Source organism: Propithecus coquereli, unplaced genomic scaffold, assembly GCF_000956105.1.
Source record: "Propithecus coquereli isolate 6110/MARCELLA unplaced genomic scaffold, Pcoq_1.0 Scaffold9, whole genome shotgun sequence".
In the NCBI taxonomy this organism is placed as follows: Eukaryota; Metazoa; Chordata; class Mammalia; order Primates; family Indriidae; genus Propithecus; species Propithecus coquereli.
This window is the reverse complement of record NW_012155284.1, coordinates 7295385-7312079: the sequence shown is the minus strand read 5'-3', so window position 1 is coordinate 7312079 and position 16695 is coordinate 7295385. Positions and strand designations below refer to the sequence as shown.

At 37.2% G+C, this 16695-nt stretch overlaps 1 protein-coding gene across 1 annotated transcript in view; it reads right to left on the bottom strand.

The window, feature by feature from the left end:
* Positions 1 to 16695, bottom strand: part of ANKRD31 (ankyrin repeat domain 31) — a 137129-nt gene that overhangs the window by 30677 nt on the left and 89757 nt on the right. Inside the window, exons 22-23 of the mRNA XM_012664486.1 lie at positions 9196 to 9336; positions 1886 to 1988 (exon numbers count right to left, since the gene is read on the bottom strand). Of these exons, the coding sequence (XP_012519940.1) occupies positions 1886 to 1988; positions 9196 to 9336 (244 nt within the window). The remainder of the gene's footprint in view (positions 1 to 1885; positions 1989 to 9195; positions 9337 to 16695) is intronic.

Below are 16695 nucleotides of genomic sequence, written 5' to 3'. Positions count from 1 at the left end.
AAAAAAAAAAAAAGAAAAAAGAAAATCCTAATCAAACAAAATTCTAACAGCAGCTTACAGAATACCAACAGGGACCTGCCTGTAGATTCCTAGGCCCCATAATAACAAGAAACTGTTCATATTATAAGGCAACAGTTCAGAACCCATTTCTAATTTCATGTACACTTGATGGGAATTATGTGCCCTCTAAGGAAGGAGATGCCTGATTGGGGTTTGAAATGCCTGCCTAGAACTAGAAAATCTGAGGACTAGATGACCTTTATGATATAAGAAAGAACCTATAGTTCCGCTTTGACTCATCGTGTTAGAAACTAGAAGAAGAAAGGGTTTGATTGGTTTTCCTTCAAATATGTTGGTGGGTGAGGGAAGAGAGAGTGCTTTAGCAGAATCAAAGCAAAGGGCTGACTATCAAGGGCTGTCAAATTATCATCTGCGTAAGAAATTGAATACTACTAGACATCCAAAGTTATAGTCAGGCTGGCTGAGTGTCACTAAAAATCCAGATTACTGGGCCTTACCTCATTATTTGATTAGGTAGATATGCAACCAGGTTAGGACCCAAAGACCATGAATTATTATGAGAACTCCTTCCAGTTTCTTAAGCCCTTCAGCTTCCCTACAATTACTGTTGTTACCTGGTCTGTTTCTCAAAAATAATGAAAAGCACTTTTGAGGCTGTCTTCAGAAAACTGGGGAAAATGCACCCTATTATGAAGCACGTTTTTGAAACACAGAAAGATCTCAAGAGGTTAGGGTGGATTAAGTGTTAAAATTAGGAGAGGAAAGTAGTTTGAATTATTGGGGCTTGTTGTAAGAAAAGGAATAATAATGGTTTAGCTGCTATAGAAAACAGTTCGGCTATTCTGCAGAAAGTTAAACACAGAATTACTTCATGATACAAGTTGAGTATCCCTTATCATACCCAAAATACTTGGGACCGGAAGTGTTTTTGGGTTTTGTATTTTTGAATATTTCATATACATAATGAGATATCTTGGGGATGGGACTCAGGTCTAAATATGAAATTCATTTATGTTTCATATATACCTTATACGCATAGCCTGATGGTAATTTTATATAATATTTTTAATAATTTCATGCATGAAACAAAGTTTTGACTGTGTTTTGACTGCAACCCATCACATAAGGTCAGATGTGGAACTTTCTACTTGTAGCATCATGCAAGTGCTCAAAAAGTTTTGGATTTTGAAGCATTTCAGATTTTGGATTTTTGAATTAGGGATGCTCAACCTCTATAATGATTCCATTCCGAGATCTACACACAAGAGAACTGAAATCAGGTACTCAAATACATGTATATGCATATTTATAGCAGTACTATTCTCAACGGCCAAAATATGGATACCACCTAAACACCCATTAAATAATGAGTGGACAAATTGTGGTATATCTATATAATGGAATATTATTCAGCCACAAAAAAAGAATACTGATACGTGCGACAATGTGGATGATCTTCAAAAACATTATACTAATTGAAAGAAGTCAGACACAAAAGGTCACGTACAGTATGTTTTCATTTATGTGATACATTCAAATAGGCAAACCCATATAGACAGAAAGCAGACTGGTGGTTCCCAGGGATTGGGGAAAGTACAGAATGCAGGGTAATTGATGCAGAGTAATCTGGTTACTCTGGTAGGTACAGGGTTTCTTGATAAAAGTGTCTGGAACCACACAGAGGTGGTAGCTGTACAATATTGTGAATGTACTAAATGCCACTGGATTGTTCACTTTAAAATGGTTAATTGTGAATTTTATATCAAAGGAAAAAAAGATCAAAAAAAACCCAAAGGAGTGCTTTTTCAGTAGGTTTGAGTGTTTTTGTCTCATAACTCAGAAATGGGTGTTGTTCTGCACATACCTGGAAGACAAGTTTGATGTTGCCGAGATACCAAGTTTGGTTCTGGAAGTATGGGTACTTCCTCAGAAACATACTTTAAAAGCTCCTTCCCAAGATATGTTACCTGCACATAATTAAGCACAAAATTCAAAAATCATGCATTTTATAAGAGGCAAATATACCTATCTAATGAAAATTGTAATTTTTATAAAGTATCGATTATTGTATATCATGGATTGGCAAACTACAGCCCATGGCCAAATCCAGGCTCCCACCTTCTTTTGTAAATAAGGTTTTATTGGAATACAGTGATGTTCATTCATTTACTTAATGTCTATGGCTACTTTTATGCTACCATAGAATTGAGTAGCTGTGACAGACCATATGCCCATGAAGGCCAAAACATTTATAATCTGGCCCTTTACAGAAAAAAATTGTTGCCCTTTGTTGCATATCATTAATTGTCTTATCCATTCACTTACTCAACAACCATTAATCCAGCACCTGCTACTTTATAACTTTAAAAAATCGATGTTACATTGATAAAATTAAGCCATAAAAGTAATGGTACTTTTCAAGAAATCAGATATTTAACTGATTAAATTAATAACATTTCATGTCTATATATCCATGTTTTTATCTGTGTGCGAACTTAGATATTATTATCAGCCCAAAAGGTCAGAGCTTAGAAATATCTACACATGAATGGGTGGAGCTGTCGCAGACTGGCAAATATCTACCAGAAATGCTCTGGGCCCAAGGGTCTTTGGGTTCTCTACTCTTAGCTGTAAGGCAATCTAATAATATAACTCCAGAGGCTAGGCTCACTGTGGGAAAGGTATCAAGATTCAACTCAAACATCCCTTCCTCCAGGATGCCTTCCTATATCCTTTAAGCTTAAGTAATGACCTTCTTCTTCTAAGCTCCAATAACTATTGTGTTCATATTTCTGTCACAGCACTTATATATATCATTTAAATTAAATTATGTTTTAATGTATCTGTTTCCATTAAACCATAAGATCCTTGAGGGCAGGGTCTGTGTCATATTTACTTTTATAACATCAGCACTTTACATAGTGCCTCACAATACTGGGTAAAAGACTCTGAAGTCCCAATTATTAAGCAAGATTCTTAAATTCTTTGAGCCTTGGTTTGTGTGTTTGTAAAACAAGTGCCTCCAGCTTACGAAGCAGTTGTGAGGATTAAAAGAGATAATGCATGAAAAGCATTTGGCATACTGTCTAGTATGTCTGAGTGCTCAATAAATAAACTGAACAGAGTGAGGAAGGTCTAGGGGGATCAGTAAAGTACAGGCACCCTTTGAGCTCGATTCCATGACCAAACAAAGCATGCCAATCCCTCCTCACTTGTCATGGAAAGAAGTAGAGGAGAGACCCCTGAATGCCATTTGTCAGTTCTCCAAACAACCACTGAAGCAATGGATTTTGTACATGTTATGCTCCGACAATGTCCAACACACCTTACATGCCCATCAGGCTCAATGTGTTCTCACCTATATCTCAGACTTAAAATATATTTTTATCAGTTAGTGCTGGGTAATATTAGGTGACTTACACATACCACTAGGAGTAATTCAGACATACAAATAACACAGCCTTAAGAAAATCCACTGAGTTAAAAATCTACTTTCCACAAGGTAGGAATGATTTATTGAATAGGTTAATGAATAGACCTCAAATAGGCTCTAGATCACTTCTGGAAACTGCATTTCATGTTAGTGTCTGTGCAAAACTTCCAGCTGGCTAAAGCGTATGAGCAAACAGTCATCACATTTGCATATGACTCAAAATTTGAATCCTGAACTAAATGTCATTGGATCCAAATCTACGGTAGGAGGAGCTAGAGGCTAGGCTCCTTAGGCTCTTAGACTACATAGCCTCCAGTGATCTCAACAACTTTGCCATCCAAAAGCCATTTTGATGAAGGGCAGTTGATGGGATGCTACCTTTCCCCAGATGAGAACATGTAAGAGAGATGAAGCTTAGTGTAAGATGTATTCTGTGAGGATACCTGTAGGTTGTTATGCTCTTGCTTTTCTAAAAGGTAGAAGTGCAGGGGTGTTTTGTCCTAAGGCCACTGATGCTTTCCCTGAAGTGTTACAGCAAAACCGTCCTTATTTCTCAGAAATTGGCCTATGCTGATTCCCTAATATCATGTCAGAGTTAGGAAGCAGTATGGTATGTGGAGAGTGTGCACATGAGTACATATGCGTGTATGTTTGAGGTGGATGGATGACTCAGCCAGCCACTATTCTGGAAATGCAGCTAATAAGCCAAGTGAAATTATCAATTAACTTTATTTTGGTAAGGTCTTTGGAAAAAATAAAGTGTGGTATTGTCCTTATTAATTGCTGTAAGAAATGTTTCTCTATACCTTATGTACTAATATGCAACAAGAAAAAATATAAGACATAACCTGCCTTTGAATAATAAAGAGGTATCCAAGAATATATTTCCCTGCTGGGACTCCATGTTATTTGAAAGTATCAGTTGATTTTTCATATGTCTTCAGAAAAACCACTCATTAGTTTTGACTAATAGGCATCTGCTCACAGATTATCAAATGACTATTTTAATTCCACTGCAAGTTTTAAGAAGCCAGTCTTGGCCAGGCGCGGTGGCTCACACCTGTAATCCTAGCTCTCTGGGAGGTCGAGGCCGGTGGATTGTTTGAGCTCAGGAGTTCGAAACCAGCCTGAGCAAGAGCGAGACCCCATCTCTACTAAAATTAGAAAGAAATTAATTGGACAACTAAAAATATATAGAAAAATTAGCCGGGCATGGTGGCGCATGCCTGTAGTCCCAGCTACTCGGGAGGCTGAGGCAGGAGGATCACTTGAGCCCAAGAGTTTGAGGTTGCTGTGAGCTAGGCTGACGCCACGGCACTCTAGCCCAGGCAACACAGTGAGATTCTGTCTCAAAAAAAAAAAGTCTTACAAATTTTCAATACCCCAAGAGAAGAAAGTAGAAAGGATAATTGGTTTTTTTAAATCTCAGGGTAGAAAAAAGGCAAGGAAACAAAAGAAAACCGTAGGTTTTTTTTTTCAAGTTTGTTGTAATGCAAAAGACATTTTGGCTAAGAAAATAAAAATGTTTCTCAAATAAAATATTTCTTTAGAAATTCAGAATATAAGACAGAAAGAAGTTTCAAAGTGTAGTAACTGCCTTGCATGAGCTGATTCTAGGGAAATGACATAGACAAAGTTCACCTTCATAGTGCCCACCTCCCCAATCCAGGGTCTCCTTCTCCGTATCCCCAACACTTCATGCAGCCAGAGGCAAGAGACGGCTCTTCACATTATTTATATTTTCAGGATTCTAACTCCTAGATATTTGTATTTAAAAGAGGTCCATAATCTCTAACCATCTCCTTCTCCTTGCTTCCCTTCTATAATGTAGCTGAGTAGAAGCTGGCTCACAGGAGGTTTAAGACACACCGAGAGTGTAATTGTCCAGACGAACAATTTTTCTCACTTCCTATATTCCCCCCAACCTTTCCATATCTTGATATTCCTAATGATGGTGGTGGGAAGAATTTTTTTTAAAAGTGGGGGATAGGGGTAGGGGAAGGGAACTATAGAGAAAATTCAACACTAAATCCAAAGGAATAGAAAGGTTGGAAATAAGGGTAGAAGTTCATTGAGGCATCTGGATGGGAAGTATGTTTGCAGAAGAGATCTGTCTAGTGCTCCTACTTTTAAAAAGCAATTAATAATGACAATACCACACTTTTATACTTTTTAAAATAGCAACCTACTTTTCACCTGCATCAATCCACTCTTGGGTATTCATAAAATTGAACTGTCTTTGCCATTATTATGATTTTTATTGACTTTCATAGTGCAATCATATCACAGAAAAACATTTTTTCTGTGGAAGTTGGCAATTTTTGTTGCATAAGACTGAGGCTTTGCATACACTCATAAAAGTGGCTAGATAATACTGCATGCTTTTTTGAGCTCAGAGCAATTGAAAGGAATGTGGGCCTCCCTTGTGCCATTGTTATAAATGCAGAAAGTAGTGTATAGGGCATCAGAAAATCAGGTTCTAGTCCTGGTTCTGGCACTTACTGGCCTAATCAGGTCACTTAACCTCCTGAAACTCTGTTTTCACATCCATTAAACAGGGATAATAATTGATCTTTCTGCTTCGTAACGTAGTTATATAAAGGTGCTTTATAAATCACGCAGTGCCATTCAAGTCCTAGACTCTCCAAGCTGGAAAGTCTTTAAAAACCATCTAGAACTCCTAATTTTATATATAAGAAAACTGAGATTCAGAAAGATTAAATGGCTCAATCTAGATCAATGACTCTCACTCTAGGCTGCACGTTAGAATCATCTGGAATGCTTTTTTTTTTTTTTGAGATAGGGTTCCAGCTCTGTTGCCGAGGCTGGAGTGGGGTGGTGTCATCATAGCTCACTGCAACCTGAAACTCCTGGGCTCAAGTGATCCTCCTGCCTCAGCCTCCTGAATAGCTGGGACTACTAGAGATGCATGCCACCATTCCTGGCTAACTTTTCTATTCTTTGTAGAGATGGGGTCTTGCTCTTGGCTCAGGCTGGTCTTGAACTCTTGGCCTCAAGCAATCCTCCCGTCTTGGGCTCCCAGAGTGTTAGGTGTGAGCCACCACACCTGGCCTGGAATGCTTTTAAAAATATAACCTAGACTATTAGATCAAAAGCTATGGGGCTGGAGTCCACTAGGCACTGGTAGTTTTCAAAAGCCCCTCAAGTGATTCTAATGTGTAGCCATGACTGAAAACCATTGTCCAGATCATACAATGTATAAAGAGTGGAACCAGGAACTAGCTTTTTCTCCTCTCATACAGAAATCACTCTGCCACATCAGAATGGTGTCTAACAACCGGAAGGCTGCAGAAGCAGAAGTCAGTGATGCCTGCTGGAAGTAAGTACCAGGATTTCCTTGGCAAAGGAGGTATGGGTCATCTCTGTGCCTAATGGCTCTGTCACTCTGATGCAGGGCAAGACCAAGTTTTCTGGCATTTCTTGCTTAATAATCAATCACCCTGAGCCCCATACCCCACCACTATTCTCAGAACTAGTCAACAGAAATGTTTACATTTACCAATGTAGCAAAAAGCTCCTTTCATCAAGAAGTGATTATGAATTCAGGAGTTACTCCAAAATAAGAAGAGGCAGAGGTTTCTGTGGTAAACTTTAAAAAAGAAGACTTTAAAAGAGTCTTTTAAATATTGTAAAGAAACTCCCTGGGGTAATGTTTCTCATCTGAAGGTATTAACTAGAAGTACGTGAGTGTCCATAGTAATTTAAAAAATTCTGCTTTCATTTTTTGTTTAATCTAAAAAATAATCTAAGCCTGCTCAGATAATCTGTATGAATATTTTATATCCAAAAGTTGCTCTTTTTGTGCCCACGTTTGCTTGTGACTTCACTGTCACATAGGTGCGAAACAGCATGACTGGAATTGACATGGCTGATGAGAAAACACTAGAGGCAATGTGATATGCACACAAGGCATTAGTACAGAGTGAGGGCCACATAATGTCACAGCCAGATATTCAAAGGCAGGCAGAAAATGCTGTAGTGCCAATAGAGAAAAAGAGTGGGAGACTTGAGTCATCACTGGGCATACTGTAGCACAGGCATATTAAGCTCAAAAGAACCCAAACTGCAGCATTCAATACAGTATCTGTCCTGTGAGCAAGATTCAGTTTCAGCAAAACGGTGTCACCTATCACAAGTTTAAGAAACTTTGTAATAAAAAGGGATTTCCATGGACAAGAAGTTAATTATTAATATTGGACAAAGGGACTAAGGTGAACTGAAAGTAGACGGCCTGGAGACTCCAGGGGTGGGAAATAAAACTTAAGGAAATAAAAATTAAGGAAAATAAAAAATGAGAGAGACCATATAGACAAATTCCAGAATGTGCTGATATAAGTGAAGGAACTGAAACACAGCACTAGAAGCACCTGCCACAAAGGTCTAGGAGACCAAAATGCAGAGTTGGGACACAGCAGAGACTAGGAGGGATGGTGGGTAGAGCTGGGATGAATGAAAAAGAGGAGAGGAAGCTGTGCCTCCTATTACTGGTGCACTAAGACTGCCTGTAATGGCTAGTAGAGGTCAAATGTATCTTCTACTCTTCCAAACAGTAAGGGTGGATGTCTGATGATTCTTTCTTTCCTCGGTGAATCATTTTAAAACTATCCCTGAAGGGGTGCCATGGACATCTGGAAGTAGATGAACACTGGACCTCAAAGGTTTCAGTCATGACTGGGCTTTTAACTCAGAAGCCAGAACTGAGGAATAGGCTACTAAGTCTGGGAAGTCTGAATGAAACTATTTCTTTTTGGAGGACTTGCAATTCATGGATAAGGATATTTTCAAACATTAAAGTACACCATAATTTCTGTAGGTCATAGGCTCCTTGCCTATTCCTTTTGTATTTAGGAGGAGATTTTGTTTTATTTCATTAGAATAATTGTTAGGCAGATAGTGAGGGATTCTAGGTGTCCTAGGGACAAAAGTGAGTGCTGTTGCCTTGGTGCAATTACCCCACCTAGGAAGAAGGACAAGGGTGGGCCCCCAGGCCCCCATCTTGGTTCTGTCTCACCTTAATCCTGTCTTGAGCAATTGCCATACCAATCAAAGTGGTTCCATGGTGACCTCTGAACCATGAGCGAGGTCCCAATCCAGGCACTATAAAATAAGAAGCAGACCGTAACCAGGCTCTTTTTGCGCCCTTCCTTTTGCTCTCCCTTTGCTGTGATAATGGGTCTGGTTGTCATCCGTGGTGTATGTATTACACTCTGGAAACCTGTATTTTGCTCTTGCTCCATAATCCGATCTTTCTCTCCTCAATAAACCTCATTTTCGTGCTTGCCTTACTTTGGCGTGTCTGGTCATTCTTCAGCCATGAGCATGTCAAAAACCAACATTTCAGACTGAAATCTGACATATTAACATATATTAACTAAATTATTAATATGCCAATGATCCCAAATTTTCTACATGGAGTCACAAAGACCTGAAATCCTTTGAGGGGACAGAAAGGGAAGATTAGAAGTATTAAAGTTTCTGATACTAGGTGAGGAACAAAGAAGGGAAGGCACAAGCATCTGTATAACCATACCCATTGGGAATTCTGGCAAATAGGAGTTGTGGGAGAAAAAATGTAGCGTATCACTGAAGGGACACATGAGGACAAAAGCTAGCTTAGAGAGTGTTCAGATTTCTTAAAAAGGAAAAACGTTTTATCATCAAAAAAATATGTACCTTTACATTTGAATATGAAGTTAAAGATAAACTTAAGAATGACTCACCTTACTCCAAGCATAATTCCAGGTCACATAACTGTCACCTCCCAGAAGATCCTTGAGCCAAGTAACTGGGTTTTGATAAATCTGACCATTTTCTACCTTAATTTTACCACTCAATAAAACACTGGCTTTGTACGTAGTATCCTGAAGTGAAAAATCAAACAAAAATTAAAATAAAAACCAGCTGAAATACATGAACTTCTGCTTTTGACCATGACAAAGTAACAGGGACCAGATTTACCCTAACATCTGATATATTTATATAGATAGACAGACAGATATAGATATATTTAAAGTATCTGGAAATGGTCATAAAGGCATGCAGCAAATAAAGAAACATCTATTCAACAGTATCTACCAAACTTAGGTTAAAAAGGGGAGAGTCGGCTGGGCGTGGTGGCTCACGCCTGTAATCCTAGCACTCTGGGAGGCCAAGGCGGGCGGATTGTTTGAGCTCAGGAGTTCGAGATCAGTCTGAGCAAGAGTGAGACCCCGTCTCTACTAAAAATAGAAAGAAATTATCTGGACAACTAAAAATATATAGAAAAAATTAGCCGGGCATGGTGGCGCATGCCTGTAGTCCCAGCTACTCGGGAGGCTGAGACAGAAGGATCGCTTGAGCCCAGGAGTGTGAGGTTGCTGTGAGCTAGGCTGACGCCACGGCACTCACTCTAGCCAGGGCAACAGAGTGAGACTCTGTCTCAAAAAAAAAAAAAAAGGGGAGAGTCTATGGTATTTTAAGCAAGATAGCTTGCTTCTTCCCCTCTCCCAGCTCAGTGAGGTGGAGACTCTACTCCAGATCACCATAGTCAAGACCACAGGACTCCCTGTGAGAGGGCTATCTTCCTGGGAGAGATAAAACTTTAGCATTTCTCATTCTGCCCTTGGCTATCTGTTCCTAAGGCTAAGTTCCAGGCAACTGCAGGAAAAAGGTGGGGCCTCCCTTCTTCTGGCCCAGCTCTGAGTGATGAGACAGAGACCTTATCTTTGTCACAGCAACACTGATGCTAGTGGGAACCAGAGCACCCTTGCCTGGGCTTGTAAGGGGGTGGATTCAAGTTGGGAGGGGCAAGCTGAAAAGATATGAGGCTACTGCCCTCTCTCTAGTGAGTGCTCACCTCCTAAAGCAAAGGTATCACTTAGAGAGAAATCACCATTGTCCCCGCCCCCAGCCACAGGGCCATGGCTCAGAGATTTTGCCTGGGAAGAGAAGGAGGCCTTAAAGCAGATAGATACTAACCTCCTCCCAAAGGAACTAACTTCATTTGCAACAGATTATGGAGAAATTCAAGCTCAAGGGTACTATCAGAAATAGCAGAAGCTGCAGTAAAAGGCAACTGGGAGTAGAGTGGCAGATTCATTGGAGCTAATACGCTAAACTGTAGGCTGGCTGTTTTTTAAGAGACAATTGGGAAAAGAGATAGCTGGCAGGAGCTTTCCTAGGGTCATAATAAATTTCAAACACTGACCTCAGAAGCTACCCCTTTGAAGGAGCCCACATTTGATTAAATCTGTCTGTAGAGCAATTCATGCCTCAGAACATGTTAAAAACAATAGAACAATCAATGGACAATAAGTGAAGCTTCATTATTGTGTGTGGTCAGGGAAATAGAGCCACACCAAGGCTTTGGTCCCTGAAGTATAACATTGAAGTTTAACACTGAAGTGGGGAGAAATAGACTTCACTAAAACAATCTAGCCAGTAACTAAACAAACAAGTGAATAACAATAAGAATCCTAAGAGAAGGTAGGGGCCAGTATGTAGAGTTGCTAAAACACATCATCTAAAATGTCCAGTTCTAACAAAAATTATGAGACATAGAAAGAAACAGGAAAGTATGATACATACACCTGAAAAAACAAGAAAGAGAAACTACCTGTGAGAGTGAACAGTGATATGGATTTAACAAAGACTTGAAAATAATCATTATAAATATGTTCAAGGAACTAAAAAAAACCATAATTAAAAACATAAAGGCAGGGATGATAACAAGGTCTTATCAAATAGAGAATATCGATAAAGAGAAAAAAATCTATAAAAAAAGAACAAAATAGAAGTTATGGAGTTAGAAAGTATAAATAACTGAAATGAAAAATTCACTATAGAGGCTCAACAGATTTGAACTGTCAAGAAAAATAATTAGTAAACTGGGAGATAGATTGATAGAGATTATGCAAGCCAAAGAAAAGAGAGAAAAAAGAAGAAAAATGAAAATGACTTAGAGAAATGTGGGACATCATTAAGCACGCCAATATGTGCATAATGGGAGTACCAGAAGGAGAGGAACAAGAAAAAGGAGTAGAAACAATAGTTGAAGAAAATAGATGGCTAAAAAGTTCCCTAATTTATTCAAAAACATTAACCTACACATTTAGGAGGCTCAATGACCTCCAAGTAGGGTAAATGCAAAGAGATTCATAGATACATAATAAAAATGCCAAAAATCAAAAACGAGGAGAAAATATTGAAAGCAGTAAGAGAAAGATGACTCACAATTTATACGGGAACCTCAAGAAGATTAACAACTGTCTTCTTATCAAAAACAATGGAGGCCAGAGGCAGTGGGATAATATATTCAAAGTGTACAAAGAAAAAAACTATTAGCTAAGAATCCTACATCCAGCAAAGCTATCTTTCAAAAATGAAGGCAAAATAAAGACATTCCCAAATGCAAATTAAAACCACGATGAGACACTACCTTACCCAGTCAGAATGGCTATAATTAAAATGTCAAAAAACTACAGATGTTGGCACGGATGCTGTGGAAAGGGAACACTTATACACTGTTGGTGGGAATGTAAATTAGTATAACCTCTATGGAAAACAGTATAGGGATTTCTCAAAGAAATCAAACAAACAGAACTACCATTTGATTCAGCAATCCCACTATGGGCATCTACCTGAAGGAAAAGAAATCATGTCAAAAAGATACCAGCACTTGTATGTTTATTGCAGCACTATTCACAATAGTAAAGATATGGAATCAACCTAAGTGCCCATCAACCAAGGAGTAAAGAAAGTGTGGTATACATTCACCATAGAATATGACTCAGCCATAAAAAAGATGAAATAATGTCTTTCGCAGCAACTTGGATGGAACCGGATGCCATTATTCTAGGTGAAGCAATGCAGGAATGGAAAACCAAATACCACATGTTCTCACTTATAAATGAGAGCTAAGCTATGGATATGCAAGAGAATACGAAGTGGTAAAATGGAGGTTGGAGACTCACAAAGGGGAAGATTGGGAGATAGGTGAGGTTAGTAAAATTACCTATCAGGCATAATGTACACTATTTAGAGGCAGATACACTAAAAACCCAGATATCACCACTATGCAATTCATCCATGTAACCAAAAACCACTTGTACCCCTAAATCTATCAAAATATAATTAAAAAAAATAAAGACATTCTCAGATAAACAAAAACTAAGAGAATCTGTTGCTAGAAGACCTGCCTTATAAGAAATACTAAAGAAACTTCTTCAGGTTGAAAGCCAGTGTCTCCAGATGGTAATATGAATCCACATGAAAAAACACAGAGCACCAGTAAAGGTAATTATGTATTATAAAGGACAATACAAATGCAAATTTCTTCTCCTTTCTTTTCGATTATTTTTTTTTAATTATATATGAATGGTAAGTATATAATATAGTGCTAGGCCTATAACATATAGAAGTGTAACATATTTGCCAATGGTAACACAAAGGAAGTAGAGGAAGCAAAGCTTTATTGGGCTAAGGAAATTACTTCAGATGGTAACCTAAATCTATAGGAATGAATGAAAAGAACCAGAAAATATAAATTAAGAAGGTTAATATAAAAAAAGCTATAAATATACATTGCTCTCCTTTCTTCTACCACCTTCATTAAAAGTCACATAATCATATAAAGTAATAATTGTAACAACATATTATTGGATCTATAAGATTTATAAATATAATATGCATAACAATATCATAAAAAGGGGGGAAGGGAATAGTGCTATATAGGAGTAACATTCTACATTTCTCTAGAATTGTTAGTATAAATCTGAAGCTGATTCTGATAAGTATTTATTTTAAGTCCTAAAGCAACCACTATATACATAACACAAAAAATGTGGTGAAAAATGTCATTAAATTGGCCAGGTGTGGCGGCATGTGCCTGCAGTCCCAGCTACTTAGGGGGCTGAGGTACAAGGATCTCTTGAGCCCAGGAGTTTGAGGTTACAGTGAGCTATGATTGTGCCACTGCACTGCAGCCTAGGTGACACAGCGAAATTCTGTCTCTAAAAAAGTAAAAATAAAAAATGAAAAAGTCATTAGAGATATTATAATGCTACATTGGAAAATATAAAATATTCACTTAATACAAAAGAAAGCAATAAAGGAAGAGGAATAAAATGACATGATGCATATTAAGAACAAAAAGTAAAATAGATGTAAATCTGACAATATTAAAAATAACATTAAATGTTAATGGGTTAAACAATCTAATCAAAAGGCAGAAATAACAGAATGGATTAAAAAAAACAAGATCCAAATATTAATGCATATAAGGGACAGCCTTTAGATTCAAAGAAACAAGTATTAGGTCATTAAATATGAAATGTCCGATTTCGAATCAAAAGTTTAGTTTTATATCTCAAACAAGAAGCAGTACAATTAATCAAAATGTGCGCCTAAACTATTGACATAGTTTTGCCATCTTAACAGTAGATTGCTTATGCCAGCAGTGAAGAAGCCTAGAGAGTGAGTGGTGATGAAATTGCAAAAGGCGTTTTCCACAGCTTGTTGAAAATTGAGTATTTTTCCTTGCATATAAAGCACATGAAGCAAAATTAACAGAAACGAAGGGAGAAATAGACAGTTCAATGATAACAGACTTCAATACCCCACTTTCAAAATGCATAGCAGTTCCCCCTTTTCTGTAGTTGCATTTTTCGTAGTCAACTGTGGTCTGAAAATATTAAATTAAAAATTCCAGCCATAAACAATTCATAAGTTTTAAATTGTCCATCATCCTGAGTAGTCTGATGAAATCTCACACTATCCTGTTCTGTCTCACCTGGGACTTGAATCAACCCTTTCTCAAGCATATCCACACTCTCTATATGCTAACTGCTAATTAGTCACTGAGTAGCCATCTAGCTTATCAGATCAACTGTTGCAGTATCACAGAGCTTGTGTTCAAGTAACCCTTATTTGATTAATTACGGCCCCAAAACACAAGAGTACTGATGTTGGCATACTGTTATAATTGCTCTATTTTATTATTAGTTATTGTTGTTAATGTCTTATTGTGCCTAATTTATAAATTAAACTTTATTATAGGTATGTATGTATAGAAAAATACATAGTATCTATAGGATTTGGTACTATCTGTGGTTTCAGGCATTCATGGGGAATCTTGGAATATACTCCCTGCAGATGAGGAGGCACTACTACATAGCCCAAACAGGCAGAAGATCAGCAAGGAAAGAGAAGACTTGAACAACACTATAAACCAACTAGACTTAACAGGCATCTATAGAAAACTTCACCTAACAATAAGCCAATATACATTCTTCTCAATTGTACACAGAACATTCTTCTCCAGGATAGAGCACATATTTGCTAAGCCATACAACAAATCTCAAAAAATTTAAGAGGACTGAAATAATACAAAGTATTAATAGAAAACTTCACCTAACAATAAGCCAATATACATTCTTCTCAATTGTACACAGAACATTCTTCTCCAGGATAGAGCACATATTTGCTAAGCCATACAATAAATCTCAAAAAATTTAAGAGGACTGAAATAATACAAAGTATTAATAGAATAAATTAAAATTAAATTAGAAATGACCAACAGAAAAAAGTAGAAAACTCAAAATTACGTGGAAACCAAATAACATACTCCTAAATAATTAATGGATTAAATAAATAATCAAAAGGAAAATCAGAAAATACTTTGAGATGAATGAAAATGAAGATATAACATATTGAAACTTATGAGATGCTGCAAAAGCAGTGGTTAGAGGTAAATTTATAGGTATAAACATGCCTGTATTGAAAAAGGAAGATCTCAATTCAATAACCTAAACTTCAACCTAAGACACTAGAAAAAGAAAAGCAAACTAAACTCAAAGCAAGCAGAAAGAAGTAAATAAAGATTAGAGTGGCAAGAAATAAAACAGACAACAGAAAACAGTAGAGAACAATCAATAAAACCAAAAGTTAGTTTTTTGAAAAGGTCAACAAAATTATAGCTATATTGACCAAGAAAAACAAGTGAGAAGACTCAAATTACAAAGATCAGAAATAAAAGTGTGGACATTATTATTGACCTTATAGAAATAAAAGGATTTAGAATACTATAATTGTATGCTAATAAATTAGATGAAATAGACAAATTCCTAGAAAGACACAAACTACCAAACTCACTCAAGAAGAAATAGATAATCTGAATATGTCTATAACAAGTAAAGAGACTGAAATTAGTAATTAAAAAACCACCCACAAAGAAAAGCCCAGGCAAGATGGTTTCACGGTAGAATATTACAAAACATTTAAAGACAACTTACTACCAATTCTTCATAAACTCTTCCATAAAGTAGGAGAGAGGAAATACTTTTAAACCATTCTATGAGGTTAGTATTAACTGGAGACCCAAACCAGACAAAGACAACACAAAAAACTACAGACCAATATCTTTAATGAATATGGACACAAAAATCCTCAATGAAATACCAGCAAACCAAGTCCAGCAACAAATAAAAATAACATAATATTTATATGACCATAAAAAGAATTATTTACTATGTATTTACCTCAGGAACACAAAGTTGGTTTAACATCCAAAAATCAATTAATGTGATACACCATATTAATAGAATAACAAACAAAAACCACATGATCATCTCCATTGATACACAAAGAACATTTGACAAAATCTAATACCTTTTCATGATTTAATAAAAAACATTTCACAAACTAGGAATAGAACAGAACCGCCTCAACCCAACAAAGAACATCTATGAAAAACCTACAGCTAACATCAGACTTAATAGTGAAAGACTACATTTTTCTCCCTAAAAAAAACATTCTATGATAAAGACATCTGCACCTGAATGTTTATGGCAGCACAATTCACTATTGCAAGGATGTGGAAACAACCCAAGTGCCCGTCAATTAATGAATGGATTATTAAAACTTGGTATAAGTATACAATGGAAGATTACTCAATCATAAGGAACAACAGTGATCTAGCATCTCTTATACTTTCCTGGATTAAACTTAAGCCCATTATCCAAAGAGAGGTACCACAAGATCGGAAGAATGGGCTCCACTTGTACTCGCCATCGAATTGGTACTAACTGATGAACGCTAGGGTGCTCACATGGCAGAAATACTCTCCAGGGATTATGGGGATGGGGGGGGTTAAACCTGCAACTAAGGGACACAGGGAGCATTGTAAGGGGGAAGGGCATGCCCCTAACCTTTGCTTGGGTGAGGCAAAGACATAAAGTGTAACC